The 17,481-nt window shown below is 34.6% G+C and overlaps 1 protein-coding gene across 3 annotated transcripts in view; it reads left to right on the forward strand.

The window, feature by feature from the left end:
• TRDN (triadin) overlaps nucleotides 1–17,481 on the forward strand; it is a 209,831-nt gene that overhangs the window by 173,773 nt on the left and 18,577 nt on the right. For all 3 annotated transcript variants that reach the window (XM_065734365.1, XM_065734358.1, XM_065734367.1), the window contains exons 29-34: nucleotides 3,868–3,894; nucleotides 4,933–4,980; nucleotides 9,456–9,500; nucleotides 11,416–11,433; nucleotides 12,844–12,891; nucleotides 13,758–13,778. In XM_065734365.1, the coding sequence (XP_065590437.1) occupies nucleotides 3,868–3,894; nucleotides 4,933–4,980; nucleotides 9,456–9,500; nucleotides 11,416–11,433; nucleotides 12,844–12,891; nucleotides 13,758–13,778 (207 nt within the window). The remainder of the gene's footprint in view (nucleotides 1–3,867; nucleotides 3,895–4,932; nucleotides 4,981–9,455; nucleotides 9,501–11,415; nucleotides 11,434–12,843; nucleotides 12,892–13,757; nucleotides 13,779–17,481) is intronic.

Consider the following 17,481-nt stretch of genomic DNA (forward strand, 5'->3'; position numbering starts at 1 on the left):
CTATGCAGCCCTAAGGTAAATGACAGATCAAACAGCAAAGACACAAACATGCTAACTGCACAAAGGCATATATCTGGTAATGGAAATAAGGCAGAAGGGACTGTGAGAACAGGCTGCTGGTTTTTGGTGGGTAGCAGAAAGAGAAAGATTAGTCTATTGGAGGTGAATACCCTACAGATCTAATGACAGCAATTAACTGTTAATCATAATTCAAAACCGTGGCATTTTAGGAGTGGCAGCCTTAGCCATTAACATTATTGTCCTCACTAGTCACAAGAGTCATGCTGAAATTGTATTTCAAAGAAATTAGTGATGCTGCAGGGACTAAGACAAACACTCCCTGCTATTAAATAAGAGGGAGAGTACCTGCTAGAAATCTGGTTTCTCTGCTCCCCTGCACTCTCTCCCCTGACTCTCCAGATAAACTTATCAAATCTCTTAGTATTAAATACCTGTCTTGCTAATGTGGGATAGTACTTCCTCAATGGGTAGAAGCCTCGACAAGTATCCTGAAGAGAGAAATCTTTAAAATTAAATAGAAATATAAAATGAACTCAGAAGAAAATTAAGAGATTCCATAAAGATAAGGCTTACAGAGCATCCAATTTAGAATAGTCACATACCAGCTCCCTTTATTTATGTCACAACAACACTCTTCATACATTACCTTGACCCTTTCATAGTGAAACTATTGACCATATACTGTCAAGGAAATGTCCTAACCTACAGCAAGGATGTCAGAGAGCATAAACCAGCATAAACAGGAACCTTGCTGCAACTAATCTGTTTTTTTGAGGAGTCATTTTTTAGACATATGCACATTAGGCTGTTTTTTTCTGCGCAGACTGCCGGCTGCTTAGCCAGCCAGCAGGAACTGAGGAGGACATAGGCAGATAAAAGAGGTCAGGTTTGCTGATCAAGAAAATTTGTGGGAACATTTGATTGGAGGTTTTCTAGAACTGTGTAGATGTGGCATTGAGAGACATGGTTAATGGGCATGGTGGTGATGGGTTTATGGTTGGACTAGATGATCTTAGTTGTCTTTGCCACCTTTAATGATTCTATGACTGCTCCCATAAGTGATAATTAGTAGGGAGGCAATTACTTCACAGGGACTCCTACTGCTCTTGTATAGTGCTAAGTCCTAATTAATCCCTCTGCATTTTTTTTTTATCATTTTCCAAAGTTTGTGCCATCTAAGGCCTTCTGAACTACCAAAATATAAAGAATATATTTTACTCTTTTGATAACACAGTTACTTCACAGTCTGAAAACCCCAGCACTTGTCAAGAATAAAACTTTTTCATCCTTAAATTTAGGAACAAATCTTGAGAATTCCACTAAGAGAATTAAATGAATTCCTCATTTTGATTGCAATTCCTCATTTGGCCTGGATTGTTTTTACAGATTAATGTCATGACTGCTCATCTAATGACCAGCCCAAATCCTGTTAGTCTTTTTTCTCCCTTTATTAGGTGATGAACTAGGCTCATTTTTAGTCTAATAGAAAGTATCTCTCTTATTTATCATTCACAGTTATCTATTGAATAAAAAATATTTTCTCAGCTACATAATGTATTAGTATTTTGTTATTCTTCACTAAAATGAATATTTTAGTGTTGCTTCCATTTCCTACATAATGTATTATTTCCATAGAGTATGCTCACTTGATGATATCTTTGTTATCTGAGCAGCAAATAACTGTTATCCAGATGGAAAATAGACATGCTGTAATCAAAAAGTATGTTCTGCTTTTAACCTCACCAATTTATAGTTCAATATACCAGAAGATTTCTATTCTGAACCCATATCTAAGCTAATTTACAAAAATACGCTGTATATAATTAATACCCTTCTGGCATTCGGAGTAGCCAGAAAGTCAAAGAAATTTTGAAGCAAATGTGAAAAACAGCAAGATCAGTACTAAGCCCAGTTACCAAGATTAATTTATGATTACATAAAAGAAATTTCAAAAATGTTTCTGCTGAGGTTAGACCCAGATAGTTTCATTTATCTATTCAGATACTATGTAGCTCCAAGTATTTCATTTCAGCTCTCTGTATTTTCATTAGATTTGCATCTGACCCCTTTATAGTCTTTAATATGGCTTAAGTGTCAAGCAAATAAAGAAAAAAATTACTTAGGATTAACTTTTCTAACATTGTGAAAAATAGGGCATAATTTATCCAACTGATAGTGCTGATAGTTAATAATACCATAACAGCTGTTTGAAGAGATACCAAGAGTTTATCTAATCCAATACCCAGAACACAAAACCTAGGGAAAAGTAGAAAAAGAAACAAAACAATCATATTGCAGGGCCTGATTATCTCCCATGATCTCAGCTCAGACACTTCCTAAGCCAGAATTGGTATCTTCATGTGCTTGGCAGACTTTTCTGTAATTTGCCTACTCACTTTTCGAAATGATGAAAATTTTCAACATTCACACATTTTGCAGCATGGAGGTTTGCATCTTACCTACATACTGTATAAGGAAATATTATTTAAGCACTAAAATTGAATATATTTTCACTTTCAGTACAGTGTAGTGCATGAGATGAGTGAGAGCAGCAGAACATAACCTTCAATTTCTCACTCTTTAAGTTAAATACCATATAATACGTAACAAAATATTCTGGAAATTGACTACATTACTGACATCTAGTTTTTATCTTCTTCTCATTTTCACTGACTTAATTGTCTGCATATATGTGTCAGAAGCAACTGGTACTGAAACAAAGGAAGTAAGATTCTTGAGATTCTTTTCTGGGGTTTTGTTTCCTGAGTAAGTTTTTTGAATGGCATCTTTGATAAAATAATATGACACAGAGGAATGTTAAGTTGAATATTAAACTGACTGAAATCATGGCATATTTGGCATAACAACTGTTTATATTTTATATATGCTATATTTCAAAATTGTTGTCTTATTCTGTAAAAAATTTTAATTTGAGATCTTCATTTTTTGATTATCACAGAAAAAAATCTCTGATTTGTTTTTATCTGTGTATGCTGTGTTACACCAGAAAAAGAAGGCATACCACTGATCATTATAGATAGGTTTTTTTGTTTTTTTTTTTTAAGTGTAACATAACACAGTAGTCCAAGATATAAGTCATCATACCAGAACCCAAAGTTCAGGGTACTTTTATATTTGCCATGAATTTCCTTCAGTCAACAGAAATTTGTAGCTATTGAGTGTATCTCATAAAACATTTTGAAACACTACTAATTGAATCACCTCTTCAAATTTCAGACATACATTGAGTGGGAAGTTTTAAGAGGTGTGGTAGTGAAGCAATGAGGCTTTTTGTTTTGTTGCACTCTACTTATGCTCTCAGATATTTCTTTCTGCTCCTTGGAGTGTCACTTATCCATCTGAAGCTTACTGACCTTACTGAGGCGGCTGTATTTGTCAGGGTTGCACATAAGGTCTGATTTAGTTTTCCTTAGGTGTCACCTTGTCTCTTCACCTAATACTGTCTGTTGTTTTTTTTTTTCCAGTATTGCACACTTTCAGATTTGAATAATGAGCAATACATTGGGCACCTTGCCTAGCAGCGTCATTGCCTTAGGTTACAAACATGGTCACTATTTGTTCAGGCAATTCAGCCCACCAAAGTCACTTAGAAGTTCAACAGAAACAGTTTTATCTAGCATCAGCTCAATGAGGATTTTAAAGTGTATGTATTTCTTAAATGTCTCAATTAGGTGGCTAATGTAGACAATATAAATATATATATATATACTGTCATATACTGTAATAGAGAATTAACTAGATTATCCATGTGGAAATATCATGAATAAATGCATTAAATCCTGTTTTCTAGCCATAAAAGTATTAAAATTTTTTTGTTACTTCCAGGCACCTCAGAGAAACCTCATGAACACAGTAAGTATAAAGTTGTTTAAGAACGACATTACATCAGATTTTAGGAGAAAGGTACTTTTTTACATCTTCAAAGTTTTGGCAGCTTGAGATTCATCAGCATGAGATTCATCAGCAGATGAGATTCATCAGCAAATGCTCACAAATTCTGACTTTTGAAACTGACATTCAATGACAGTCTCTGTAGTGCAAAACTAAGTGTGTTTCACAGACCCCATCATGTGTAGAAACTCTTCTCCAGTTCAGGTTTGGGTAAGACCAACCTGTGCCTTCTACTTCCATGAGTCACTGGCAAAATTCATGAGTGACATTGATCAGGAAGGGTCTGTGCTCTTCCTTGTCTGGGCTCTGATCCATCCAATGGAGGGATTTAATTCCTGATAGGCTGAAGCTGCCTGTTGCTCTACAGTTTAAACATAGTTGCTATAAATCAGAATGAAACATTTTTAGAGTTTTCTCTGAGATTCCATTGCTTTTATTTTTATATTTCATATTATTTTTTTAATATCAATATTTTTAAAAGCTACAAAATTGCATGCAGTTTGTATATTATTGAAATACAATATTTATTTCTGTTATTGCGTTGTATCTATGGAATCCAGAAAAACTGATCCCAGAATGGCAGAGGAATATGAAAAGCTAATTTTTGTTCATGTACTATACTGATCTTTATTTTCCATTCTATGCACACCTTCCACAATTTCTACATTAATCAAAGAAAAATGGTATTTTATATATAGAATAGGTAAAGTCAATCAAAATAAGTAGTAGAAGCATGTCACAATTTTAGAAATGTTGCATTTATAAAAAACACAGTGAAATTTTGCAATTTCTTAAACCACACAAAAACAATATTATTTTTTGTATTATTTTGATTATGAGAAAGATTTTTTAATCTTTTCTCAAGACCAGTATTTGTCAAAATCAAGTCTAATGTTAATACATAATGCAAAATGGCCTCTTAAAATTCAGACATTCTTTTATTTTTTAAAATGGAAAAATGGAAAAAAACTCTAAACCAGGGGCTCTTCTTATTTGCAGAGCATGAACATATTAAACATGAAAAATCAGTCTCTCACACTAAGCCAGGTAAGTCTGGTAATTTAATTTCCAGTCATTCTTAAGTTCAGCTCAGTATAGAACCACTGTGGGCTGCAAGACTTTGAGACTTCCTTGAGTTATGCACTTGTGGGATTTTGTTGTGTGATCAGGGCTTTGGTCCTCATTGTACTTTCTGAGGAGGAAGACAGAGATTTCCAGTTGTTCTACTGTAAAGAAACAAGACTGAGAGCACATCTCATCTATTGATGCTCTGCATATGCAGCTCATGAGTGATCTGGCTGAAGGCTGTAAGACCATTTCAGCACTTGCACTGAAAGCAAGTATTGGTGTCTAATGAACAATTTCTGTTGGTGCTGCTGTTTAATTTTCAAACAAAAATGATTCACAAATAAATGATCAGATAGACCCCTTAAAACCTTGTTCAATGGTAACCAAAGAGCATCGTTTTTCATCTTTTTTTTTCCTAATTTGTTTGGGAATTTTATTTGTAAGATAAATATATTTTTCTTATATTTTTACTATTTTTCTAATTTGTTTTTATAATAGTGTTCTATTTGTAAGTGAAATATTTCGTAGACAGTTTGACAGTTTTCTAAAAGACTTGACCAGCTGATTTAAAGAAATTATGTTGCTGGTTTTGAGTCACTAAGGGAAAAAAAACAATGTTCCTCATTCCAGCTTTCAAAGGCCCAGGCCAAGAAGTTTTGCCTCCTTGTCTACCTTTCAGATATTGAGAGCCATCAGGTGCTTTAGCCAGCACAGGGGGCAGGTGAGATTGGCTGAGATGGACATGCCCTGGTGAGGTAGACATAATGTCTGGCACTGTGCATGATGGCAGGGGTCCTGATGTTCACTCATGGGTTACTCAGGAAGGCAGCACAACTGTTCCTCACCTACCACAACAGAAACGGATCTAGCTGCACAATTAGCCTTTTTTGATCTAGATACTAGATACTTAACTGAATTTCCAGGTAAGGCACTTGCAAACATCAGAGAATCTTTTTACAAAGCCTGTACATCAGACTGATAAGGAGTTTGCTCTGGTACCGTTAATTCCAAATTAAAGCCATTGGAATTTAAAAATAAAAATAATAATCGAAAAAAATAAAAAGCTTGCAAAATTTCCTTTGTCATAAAACATCTCCAGTGATTAATAGTTCCTTTGGGGAGCAGTGGCTCTTTTGAATTTCAGTTGATGACTGGAAGTATTAATCTGCCAGCATAGGTGGTAATAATGCCTGCTGTGTGCCAATGAGAGCTCTTGAGTTAGCAGCTGAATTACAAAAGCCTGGTTCTGTACAGTGGCCTCCTTTTTCACCTTGATAGAGTGCAGCTTCAAATGAGTATTCCTATGTCTCCTGCCATCAGTTTTAGAAGTGTCACATGACTGAGTAACTAGAGAATCTCAGAAAATAGACTGATTCTATAGGGAAATTAAAAAGTGTTCGGGGGATGTGGAGAAGAAAGCAAAGTGAGAGGATTCTTCCCTGCTGTAATTCATCTGAGGCTGCTTGAAATACACAGATCTATTTACAGCTTTATATTTTTCCTATTTAAATTAGATATCCCCCCCAAAACTGAATATATATTTTGGTAGTGTTGCACACCTAGTGCTTCAGAGAAAAGAAATAAGTCTTTTGTATTTGAGAATATTTCTCATATTTCTAAATATTTCACAAAAAAGACTATTTTGGAATATTTTGGAACTTTTGTATCCTTATGAACTTATCAAATTTTTGATGCTATTGCTGGAGTTCTCACGTTATAGTAATATAAAAATTAAATGAGATATAAAACATCCACAATAAAAAGTTCAAGCATTTCTTCTATTTTGGTCAAATGTAGTTCTTCTCACTGCTTTTCTCCACATGGAAAGCTCAGTCAACTAATATGGTTTCATGAAGATTCCTGATATCCTGAAGTGTGTCACGTTGTATAGACTGTTCATTCTTAAGTTTTGCTAATTTGCTCGTTTAATTTCCTTCTACTTATAAGCAATTGCTGGACACTCAGATAAAAATCTCTCCAGTTACCAGCTGGAGATCTGGTAGGAAAAGAGGAGTTGTAGCCTTCAGGATGTTCTCCGGAGGAATCAGCAGATCAGTAGTTGCTGTACAGTTAAGTTGCAGAGTAGACAGGTGAATGAATACCAAAGAATTACTGGATTTATCTCCAGATGGATGTATGAATGCACATCATTAGGCCTGTTCAAGACACAGTTCTTCAGAAATGAATTTGTTTTGAAAGGAAAATCCTACTCAGACTTTTAAATGTATCAGACACGCCATCCACTCACAGACTGATTTTGTTGACTCACGGAGTTATAGGGCAAGCATTGGTGTAAATTCTCACCAGAATTAGAAAAAGCAAGAATATCCTGTCTGGTGTTTAAAAGAGCAAGGATAATGTCTTTTTCTATAAAAGAAGCTACAAAGAAGCTACAAACTTTCTGAGTTTTCCTTGTCATTAATCCAGTGATGAATACAGAGTCTGTGTATAAAGTCATCAATCTTCAATTGCTTTATTTTTTTGTTTGTTTATTAATGTATAGAAATTTTAATATCCTAATGTCTATTAGCGAAATGCAATGTTAATATGTTAAAGATCTTCAAAGAGCAGAAATAGGATACTTGATCTCAGCAAGTTGCTGCTTGTGCTATAAAAACATTTCTACTTTCACAGGCATCCATGAAAAGCAGATTAGATTTTCAGTTCACTGCATTCATAACAATAGCTGAGTAAGAGGAAAAAAAAGCCCTAAACGTAATATGGGTGAAAAGAAATTAAATCACCACCCACCAGATGACAACTGTAAAGCACAGCAGTGCAAAGCTTTTCTTTATTTCCAAAGAATAGAAAAGATTAACAGAAACTGAGCTTTATTTTTCCCTGTGTTTTCTCCTCTCAGTACTTAGTTCCCTACAGAAAAGCACAGACTGCAGCAATAAGACTACTTCTCTGTTGCCACATGATAAAGTGGCAATACTCCTGTTTGTTCTGTTTGGCATGTGTATTCTTCTGAGAATCTCAGAGAGCTAAGCTGAAAAGAAATGGGCACAGAAAAGTAGATGAACCTTCACTCTACCCTCAGGAAAAAAAAAAAAAAAAAGTAGTTATCTAGAGTTATACTCTAGTCAGATTAGGGTCAAACATCCAACTTAGACATTTGGGGTCTACAGACACTACTCCCACAAAACAAGTTCTTGACATTGTCCATTTAAGGGTGCACAGGCACACTGAGAGGTAACGTGATGATTCACAGGTGGTTCCCGCCACCTGTCTCCTGGTGCTGAGTGTTTCCTCCCATATTTAAGAATGTTTGTCTGCCAGCATGGAAACAGTGCTCCTGGTGGGAGCCAAGTTTTGGGCATGTACAGGCTACTCAGCACTATTTTTAGTCAGCAAGTACTCAGATTAGTTTACTCAGATTAGTTGAATGTATTTAGGGGACAAGATAGCTCTGCCCAAACTGACCTATGTCAGCTTGAATCTGATACCTAGCAGGGGTCTTGAGTGAAAGAGAAGGGCCAGAAGCTTGCGGCTGTAAATGCCTCCATCAGTGAGAGGAAGAGGAAATACATTCTGAATACGCCTTAAATGTATGTTAGAAGAAAAATAGTGTTCTGTGTGAGTGTGGAAAGACACAGGTTAGGAAAGGATTTTGAATTCAAATATGGGTAAAATGAAAAAGTGGGAGCAGAGCTACTAAAAGATTGGGAAGAGGAAATTTCAAGTTAACTGGTAGAGTAGAAATCTGAAAACAAATGTTACAATCATCAACCAACTTGGCTTATGCCTGAAGTTTCACTCAGGTCTGATGGCTGATATTGACATATGCCTCTGTCACCTGTGAGCTGCTCTGAGTGAGGCCACAGGTAGTTCACAATTTTGTGGGGCTGGGCAGCTTTTCTCATGGGCCTAGCAGAAACTCAGGGCTACTATAAGATTTTGTGACAAATATCCTACTCAGTTTAGGTAAACTGTGCCAGTATTATGTGAACTGTCAATCAGATTGACGCTGCCCTGGATGGATGTGTCTATGTGGGTTAACATGTTCTTGAGTCTCCAAATATTTCCCATGTTCCAACTGTAGATGTATAGGTCAATATTTGTGCCTGGGCAACATCTGAGTTTTCAGGGTCATATAATAACTGTTGAACTTAGCAAGGTGAGGTCCACAAAGTCATAGTAATTGTATTAATAGAAATACAGTTTCCACCTGAGTGCCTGCCTGAAAGACTCTAACAGGTATGTGGCTGTTTTCTGGTGACAGGCATTAGACCCAGTAATTTGATTTTCCATTGTGTAACCACATAGCCAGAACTCATAATACATGCATGCTCTTACAGTACTACAATGGGATAGTGAGGCAAAAAACACGCATTTATTTTGTCACTGTGAAACGTAAGTATAATATCATGTTTAGAAATGTTTTTCCAGTTATATATACCTATGCTAACACAGTAGGAATTTCTAACCTTCATACCGTTTTCACAATACAGAGGAGAAAATTAAACAACAAAAGACAGCTCCTACTGAGAAGTCAGGTAGGAACAAGTCACTATTTCCTGATTTAGGGGAGCTGGGGGTGTGGTGAGTGTTAAATACTATTCATAACTCTTCCAATGTACATTTACATTACAATTGGTTTTTATGATATTTTGAAATATGTGGCTGAAAATACTTTCTTAGTATACTTTCCAATGACAATGACAGGTTGACTTGTTTCAGCTCTGTGCTAGGTTTTCCTCCTGTGCCAGAGATGGGCTAATAGAATGGGGTAAACCTGTAAATAAGACCACTGAAGTGATCCCAAGTTTATCCCCAGTACAAGTCACTGTTTTTTTTTTTTGTTGTTTGTTTGTTTTTTTAAAGCTCAGAACCTTCCTGTGACAGACTTTACAGCACACAGAACTGCACGTGTAGGGAATGATGGATGAGGATGAAACACTGGGTGATTTAGGCACTTGGATGTGTCTCAATCTGGCTTTCCCATGGGAAAACTGATTTTGGAAATTTTTACATACTTTACAGTAATGTTTACTTACATATAAGCCCTGGAGTGTCTCTCAAGGAATTAGATAATTCTTGTAATTTCTGACAGATTGCACAAAATTTTTTGAAGACTTTAACTAGATGTCAAAATTTAGATTTCTACTAGGAGTAGTCTTTACCCAAAAATCAATGAAAAGTTGCTGAATCTCAGACAACTATGAAAATCAACAGATTTTAATTTGGTATGATGGTGATGATGGTTGTAGTGATGATGAATTTTCTCAGTAAAACAAAATGCCAATGTACTTTAAGCTGAATTGTGCAATTTGCTACCTCATTAACATTCTCATTTGGTATATGGCTTTCCTTCACTTCAGTAGCAGAATAAATTCCATACAGAATAGTATCATTCTGTCTCTACTTGTGAACACTCATATAATTTGTTGGTTATATTGCTTTCTATAGGAACTCATATGATAATCTATCATTTTTCTATGAAGTGATGCTTTGTAGCACTGTTTAACCAGGAAAGCTTTAATAGTTTTTGTCTAACCATAAACTGCTGAAGCTTGTTCAAAATCATTGTTTCTGTTAATAGACTTGGAGAAATGGCCTCAGTATATTTCTAACATGAATGTTTATCAGATTGGCAATAGGCAAACAAGTCTGGAGAAGAACAAAATGACATATATGATTCCACAGGATTTTCACACTTAAATTCACAATTGTTTTAGGGTCAGTAATTTTCACTTTCAGTTTTTTAGAAAAATCAGTAAATTCAAACTGCACTTTAGCAGTAACTGGACACAAAACTGCCTAAAATTTTATGACATGGCTATGTTTTGTAAGATTTGTCAGAGACTTGCCACATCTTTTACCTATTTGGTTGGAACCAAACTGAAAATCCAGCATTTCACTTATGCCAACAGTATGCAACTAAAGAAATAACTTGTAAGGTTTCAGATCAATCTCTGTTGAGCTGAAATCAGGTAAGTCAGCCAGCTTTCTTTAACAAGCATATTATAATAACATTAGTTGTCCTCTGAATATGTCTACTGCTCTCCTTGACTAAAAGGAGTGATATATAATAAATGCAGGCCAATGTATTCTCAGTGTTGCAATTCAGTTGAATTGCATCCAAAATTTCCAGTCAGGTCTCAACTGACCTGGAATTACATCTGCTATTCCTTGCTACATAGAGAGAAAGGGTTCTGGAACACACAAAGTTATAAGTGTGCTAAATGACAGGTTGTGGCATTATTTCAGCAGTAGCTGTTAGAGTGACCTGCAAAGGTCTACATAGGTTAAAGACTATCTGTATTTTAGCAGCTTGAGTGCTGTTTGTTTTCATGAGTGGGGAAAGCTAAAAAGAAATAAGAACCAAACTATGATAAGAATATTTGAATATTAAAATAAAAATATTATCATATCTAAATGTTATAATTCACCTTCTTTTGTCTTCTGTAGTCCAGGCAAAGCCAGCAAGTACGTGGTACCTACCTTGATCAGAAAAATTCCTGTAATATAGCTAGATATGTGTGGCTTGAACAAAACACATGGAAACTCGCCCTTAGTATTTTCTTGTTTTGCTTTAAATTAGTGTCTTTATCCCCATGTCTTCAACTATAACATATTTATATTTATTTTTAACATATTGCCTTGTTATTGCTATTTCATTGTACAATAATACAAGTGTTAATATAGGAGTGATAAGGGTTTTATTATTTTTGTTGTTAAGAATTAAAGGTGTTGAATTAATATTACTAATTAAGAAAAATACACTGCATTGTTTTCCTACTCATATGAATACAGTATTTCTAATGTAACTAAATCTAGCATTTTTCTTAGTTCATGGGCTTTTCAGTTCTTGACTAACTTAGTATGCAGCCTGCATGTTAAATATCTGTATATATCATACCTTCAGCATGCAAATATAAACTGCAAAATTTAAAAAAAAAAAGGAACAGTTCTGTCACCATATACTTCCACCCCCAAGAAAAGGCTAAACATACACTTTCTGTAGACATAATTTTTAATTCAGACCTCATAAAACTTGAAATTCCCTACCTTGTCTTTATCTCAGCAATTCCTGGAATATATCTTCACCTGAAATCATAGCTGCTAGGTGTTCAATTTTTCATCAAATGGCAGAAGGGCTGAAGAACATTGCCCTTTTTTCAGGGGCTACTCACATTTTAAACATTCTGCTTCTATGCTACAAAATCTGGTTTGCTGGAGTTATTTCTTTTTTTTTAAAATTCCTTTATTCAGACATGACTGTGACACAAATTATGTAGTGCTAGACCCTTTTTCCATCCTTTCTATTTCCAGCAATGTAACATTTAATCTCATTATTTTCTATTAATTTCTGTTATTTAAAAAGGAGGGAAAAAGTGCATGGCCTGCAAAGCACTGCTAGTTCTCTGATTTTCCACAGTGAGATACAGTTTATTCATACAGAATAGGATGTTTTCAAGGCTTTGGGAATTCAGCTGTATTATTTCTGACTCAGCATAAAGGTTGAGAAAATGGTTGTTGTGCTTGATTTGTACCCTCCTACCACATAACAAGGATGGAGAATGGATGTAAATTACACTTTTGAAACTGAGGGGAATCTCTTTCAACTGACCTCTTTCTTAATATGTGGGCATAGTTCCTACTAAAATTAACTACAGCCATTTATGTGAAGCCATGTGCAACAATACTGAAGTTCATAATTTTATAACAGATCTGTTAGCAACTAGTACTTAGGCTTCTTTCCAAAGTAACTGCATGAAGCAATAGAAAATTAACTTTTATTCCTGAAAAGTCCACGTCTTTTTTGTTTAAAAAACAAAAAGTACACAACATAACTTAGAAACATTACTATTTTGTTGTGCTGTTTCTTTTGTCTAGAGCGTGAAGCAGTCAGGCATGAAAAAGATGTTCCACATACAAAACCAGGTAGGCACTCCTGTATTTTATGCATTCATTACTTTTGAAAGTGTTATTTATACAAATACAAAAATCCAATTGCATATGTCAAATGTCTGAATGAACAAAATCATGGTCCTGTGAGCTATTTTGCAGCATCAAACAGCCATTACATGTCATACCATAGCTAACCTAGCATGGTACATATTTACAATGCATTTTGTCATTTTCTGAAGATGTATATACATATCTCAAAGGTCAAATTTCTGCTTTTTTAATTCCATTGGCATCAAAGAAGCTCTGCCAATGAAAAATTGGAACCATCATTTTAAGATGTTTATTTTAAATGGCTTCATTTTGCTAATCATTTATTATCTTTATTATTTCAAATTTTCATTCTTCCTGTATGAATTAATTTCTCAGGAAAATCAGCAATTTAATTTTCCTTCATAGGAAAATATTCAGGTCATGTCAGCTCATGACCTATCAATAGTCACGGTTCATGATAACTGTCTGCATATCATAATTCTTTTGCAACCTCTCTTGTATAAGATAGAGCAAAATTTCTGCAGTTACAGGAAGCTGCACAGTACAGATTTGCTGTGAAGCAATCACTAAGAATTTAACAAGTCTTCTCTGTTCTTTTCAGTGGAAGGAAATAACTGGAGAAATAAAATTCTTCATTTTTTTCATCATTTAGCATAGCAATTATCCTGTGCAAAGAAAATCCCTACTATTGTTGTCCATCATTAGTTTGCTATTAATTACAGTACAATAACTATAATGTTTCAATATGCAGTAAATACAATGGACAAATAAAGCCACTCTCCTGCACTGAAATGTGATGTTTCATCTCACTGCTCTGACCATTTCTCTTTCTTCTTTTTAATTTCCAGTCAAACTGAAAACAACTGCAAGTACGTGTCCTGCCTTATTTTCTATGCAACATAAACCTGCTTTTCAGATGCATGTCATCTCAAGTCACATTTTTGCTATTTTATCATGTTAGATATTGGTATTTTCTTGCTTATACTAAATATACTCTTACATTGTACTTAAGTCTTCTTAATAACATCCAAATACATCAAAACCAAACACATTTGCAATAAAATACTGTGAAATTGAAGTACTCAAATTCTGAAATTTTTGATATTTATAACATTAATAGAAACTATGCTAGATGCATAATTGTCTTGACGATTGTAAGCACATAATGTAACTTTATATATAATTTTTTTCTAAAAATAACAAAATATTATAATGGAATTAGAAAATCTTTACAGAACTTTTTTTTACAGTTTGGAAATAACATTTCATGAATGTAATACACATATTTTATTGGCCTTGTTTTAATACTTTTTTGACCTCAATAAAAATGAAAACAAACAAACAAAAACCAACTAAACTTAAAGTGGAGAAAGAAGTATTCAAGGGGAATATTTTGCATAACAAAAATTCCACTGTAAATATTTGACAATATCTTTGTATGGTCATTAAGATTTCTGAACGTCTGAAGGCTGTAAACTATGTTTATTGTAGCTAGTAATTACATGTAACATGCGTCAATTCATGATCAGACAACGATCATAAGAGCAGTGTTTACACTTCTCACTTTGAATTGTGAACGTGCTGAAGTATGGACCTTCACAGTTCAATTAGTGGAAGTCTTAGGACAGGATTTTTGGTTTCTTTCTTGAATTATTCCTGGCACAGCAAGGCTGAACTACATGTTATTCTGATGTAAAGTAATCTATAGAATGTACACAAAAGGCTAAGCCCCTTGAGGCACAGACCTCTTCCTGCTTCATGTCAGAAGTTGACAATATGGCAAGGCAAGCTGGTTCTATTAAGCTTCCTAAATTAACCTTCTACATTAGATGCTGTAGGTTAGGCAAGACGAATACTTGCCTTGATATAACTGTAAAAAGACACAGTGATGTTCTGAATCACATCTCTAAGAGGAAATGAGGAACATGAAGCATCTGAAATGTGCCTCTGCAGAAGGATGTCCTACAATCCTGAATTCTAATATTAAGCTTTTAAGTCATCACTGAAAAATTATAATTTCCCATGAAGTTATTTATATCATCTTTTGTTGGTTGCTTTTATGTTTTGTTTTTCTTTTTAGACTTTTTTCTTTTTTTTCTTTCCTTTAATTCTATTATTCAGATTTGTTCAGTTTTATGTTCAGTGGATATGTTCACTGACATTTGGTGTCTTCTGTGCTAGTTTATGCAAGAGATCCACTGATGGTACCCTCTTCAGTTACAGAAACATCAGAAATTTAGATGGCTAATTCCTCATGCTGTCCAGAGTAACAATCTTTTTAACTAAAAATCACCAGTCTATACTGCTATTATATCAAGAGCTGTATTATCCTGACATATCTGGAATATAATGAACAGACAAGATATTTTCCCTTGACCTTTGCAGAGTCTTAGTACCACAGACTTGAACTGATATTCTGCTGCTTCAAATGATTGTAAAGGTTAACAGTGCCTTTAAAAAAAAAAAAAAAGATAAACGAAAAAGAAAAAAAGCCATATCAAACAGACTTATGATTATATACAGTAAATAATTCTGTTTATACTCCCTATTCTGAACTAAATATCTTTGGATATATTTAGTTCAAAATTTTAAATGTAAGAGCTACTTTTTAAAAACTATTTTTTTCATTCAAAATGGAACATTTAGTTGAATCCCTGCTTTCTTTTTTTTCTAAAGCTCTATTTCTTTTTTTTCATACATTTCTCAGCCAGATGTACAGTATGCTTGCTGGAACATGAAGATAGCTATTCCATGATTCAGTATGAGGTATAGGCACAGACACAAAAGCTCACTGACTCTGGAGTTTAGGTCTAGTTAAGACAGAATAATAAATCCAAACATTCATCCTGGGCCAAATCTATTCATACATTATACCTTAGGTAATCTTGTTGTAGAATTAAATGTGGATTGAATTGGTAGAGTTTGTATAATCACATGAGTAACCAACAGTAAACAGAAATACAAAGTTGAGTTTGAAAATTCCCCAAATGCACAGTGAATGTATTTTTATAGTAACTCATTAATTATCATGCTATTATAAAAGCAATTAGTAAACTTATTTTCTTATTTTAACTGTTCCTGTTTTATCTTACATGAAGGTCAATGACAGTGAGTGACCCTATATCAGATTTGGACTTTAAATGAAACTCATAATCTCATTGTATTCATTAAGGATTATCAGACTGTAAGAAATCACTTTGAACAGAGGACAACGCTGGTGGCATTTCATACTCATGCAAGAAATAGTGCCAAACCGTATACTGTTTTGCAAAACAAAACAAAAACAAAACAAAACAGGAAGACCACGTAGGCTTGTATTTTAAAATTTCACCATTGGCCAAACTTTTTTCCCATTTAGTTCTGTAATGAGAATCCTGTGATGGGGCATAGTGTTTCCCAAAGACCTGAGAGTAAGTGGGAACTTCGTGATGTGTTGGGAGGAGAAAATGTCCTCTATGTTGGATACAACAAAAATAAAGAAAAAAAATACATGCTTCGGGTCAACTGTCCTCCAGTTCCTTACTGTCAAAGAGAATCTCTAATCCCAAATTAGAATATATGCGATCTATAGGAGTTAAATATTAATCATCTGAATATAGACATTAGAAGTTGCAGAGAAAACTGAACCTGTCCAGGTCCGTCAGTTAGGCAACCCCTTAGTAAAGGAGTGAGAGCATGAATCACTTTCACAGATTTAGTGCCTCAGAGAAAACATTTTATAAAATAAAAATGAGAAGCAGTTTTAATCCACTCAGAATGCTGTAATGTGCAAGTTTTCAGCATCTGTGGGGATGATTATAAGCAGAACTGTAAATATTAAAGAACTTAAGAATGTTAGCATTTAATAGCAGTAAAACTGGCCTTTACTGAGTGCCTGAGGTTCCTGTTTTGAGCACTGACATTTATGGCTCTCCTTATGAACCAAAGTCTAGACTTAAAGTTTCCTGGGGTGTGTCTTGTGAAAGCTGTGCTTACTTGCTCAGAATTCCTGTCGTAAAAGAACCAACTGAAAGATTTTTGCCTTGGTGTGGGTTTCCATCAGCTGTAGAATCTCACATCCATTTGAAGTCAGTATTCAACAATTAAGTAAACACCAAGATAATTCAAAGGGACCCCAAAAGTACTTTGTCAATTTTTATCCAGTCCTACATTTTGCCTGGCTAATGAGGTTTTTTTCCTTCCTTACAATAAAGTTCTAAAATAAATTCAGGGACTAGCAAAGAAGTGAGAGGTAAAAATCTCTCGGATTGCAAATCACTACATCATAAATTCTTTTGATTACAAAAGAGTAATGATCTTTGCACTAGGGAATTTTTATCTCGCTGTGTTGATCAATTGTCGTTAACTTTTATGGGCATTAGTAATGGCACAAGAACATTTGCTGTTTTTGCGCTATACAAACACATCATCAAAAATTTCTCCAGCTCTCAAGAGCTTTTACTGTAAAAGGCAAGGAAGATGATGATTCAGGAGAAAGTTATACACAGGTGAATGTCAGCTATTCAAGGTCAATGTCAGTCTTTTTTGAAATGTGTGGACGATAAGAAAAGAGAGATCGCACACAATATATTT

The sequence above is a fragment of the Cyrtonyx montezumae genome, unplaced genomic scaffold (genome assembly GCF_038088225.1).
Source record: "Cyrtonyx montezumae isolate F1298 unplaced genomic scaffold, pur_monq_1.0 scaffold_0, whole genome shotgun sequence".
In the NCBI taxonomy this organism is placed as follows: domain Eukaryota; kingdom Metazoa; phylum Chordata; class Aves; order Galliformes; family Odontophoridae; genus Cyrtonyx; species Cyrtonyx montezumae.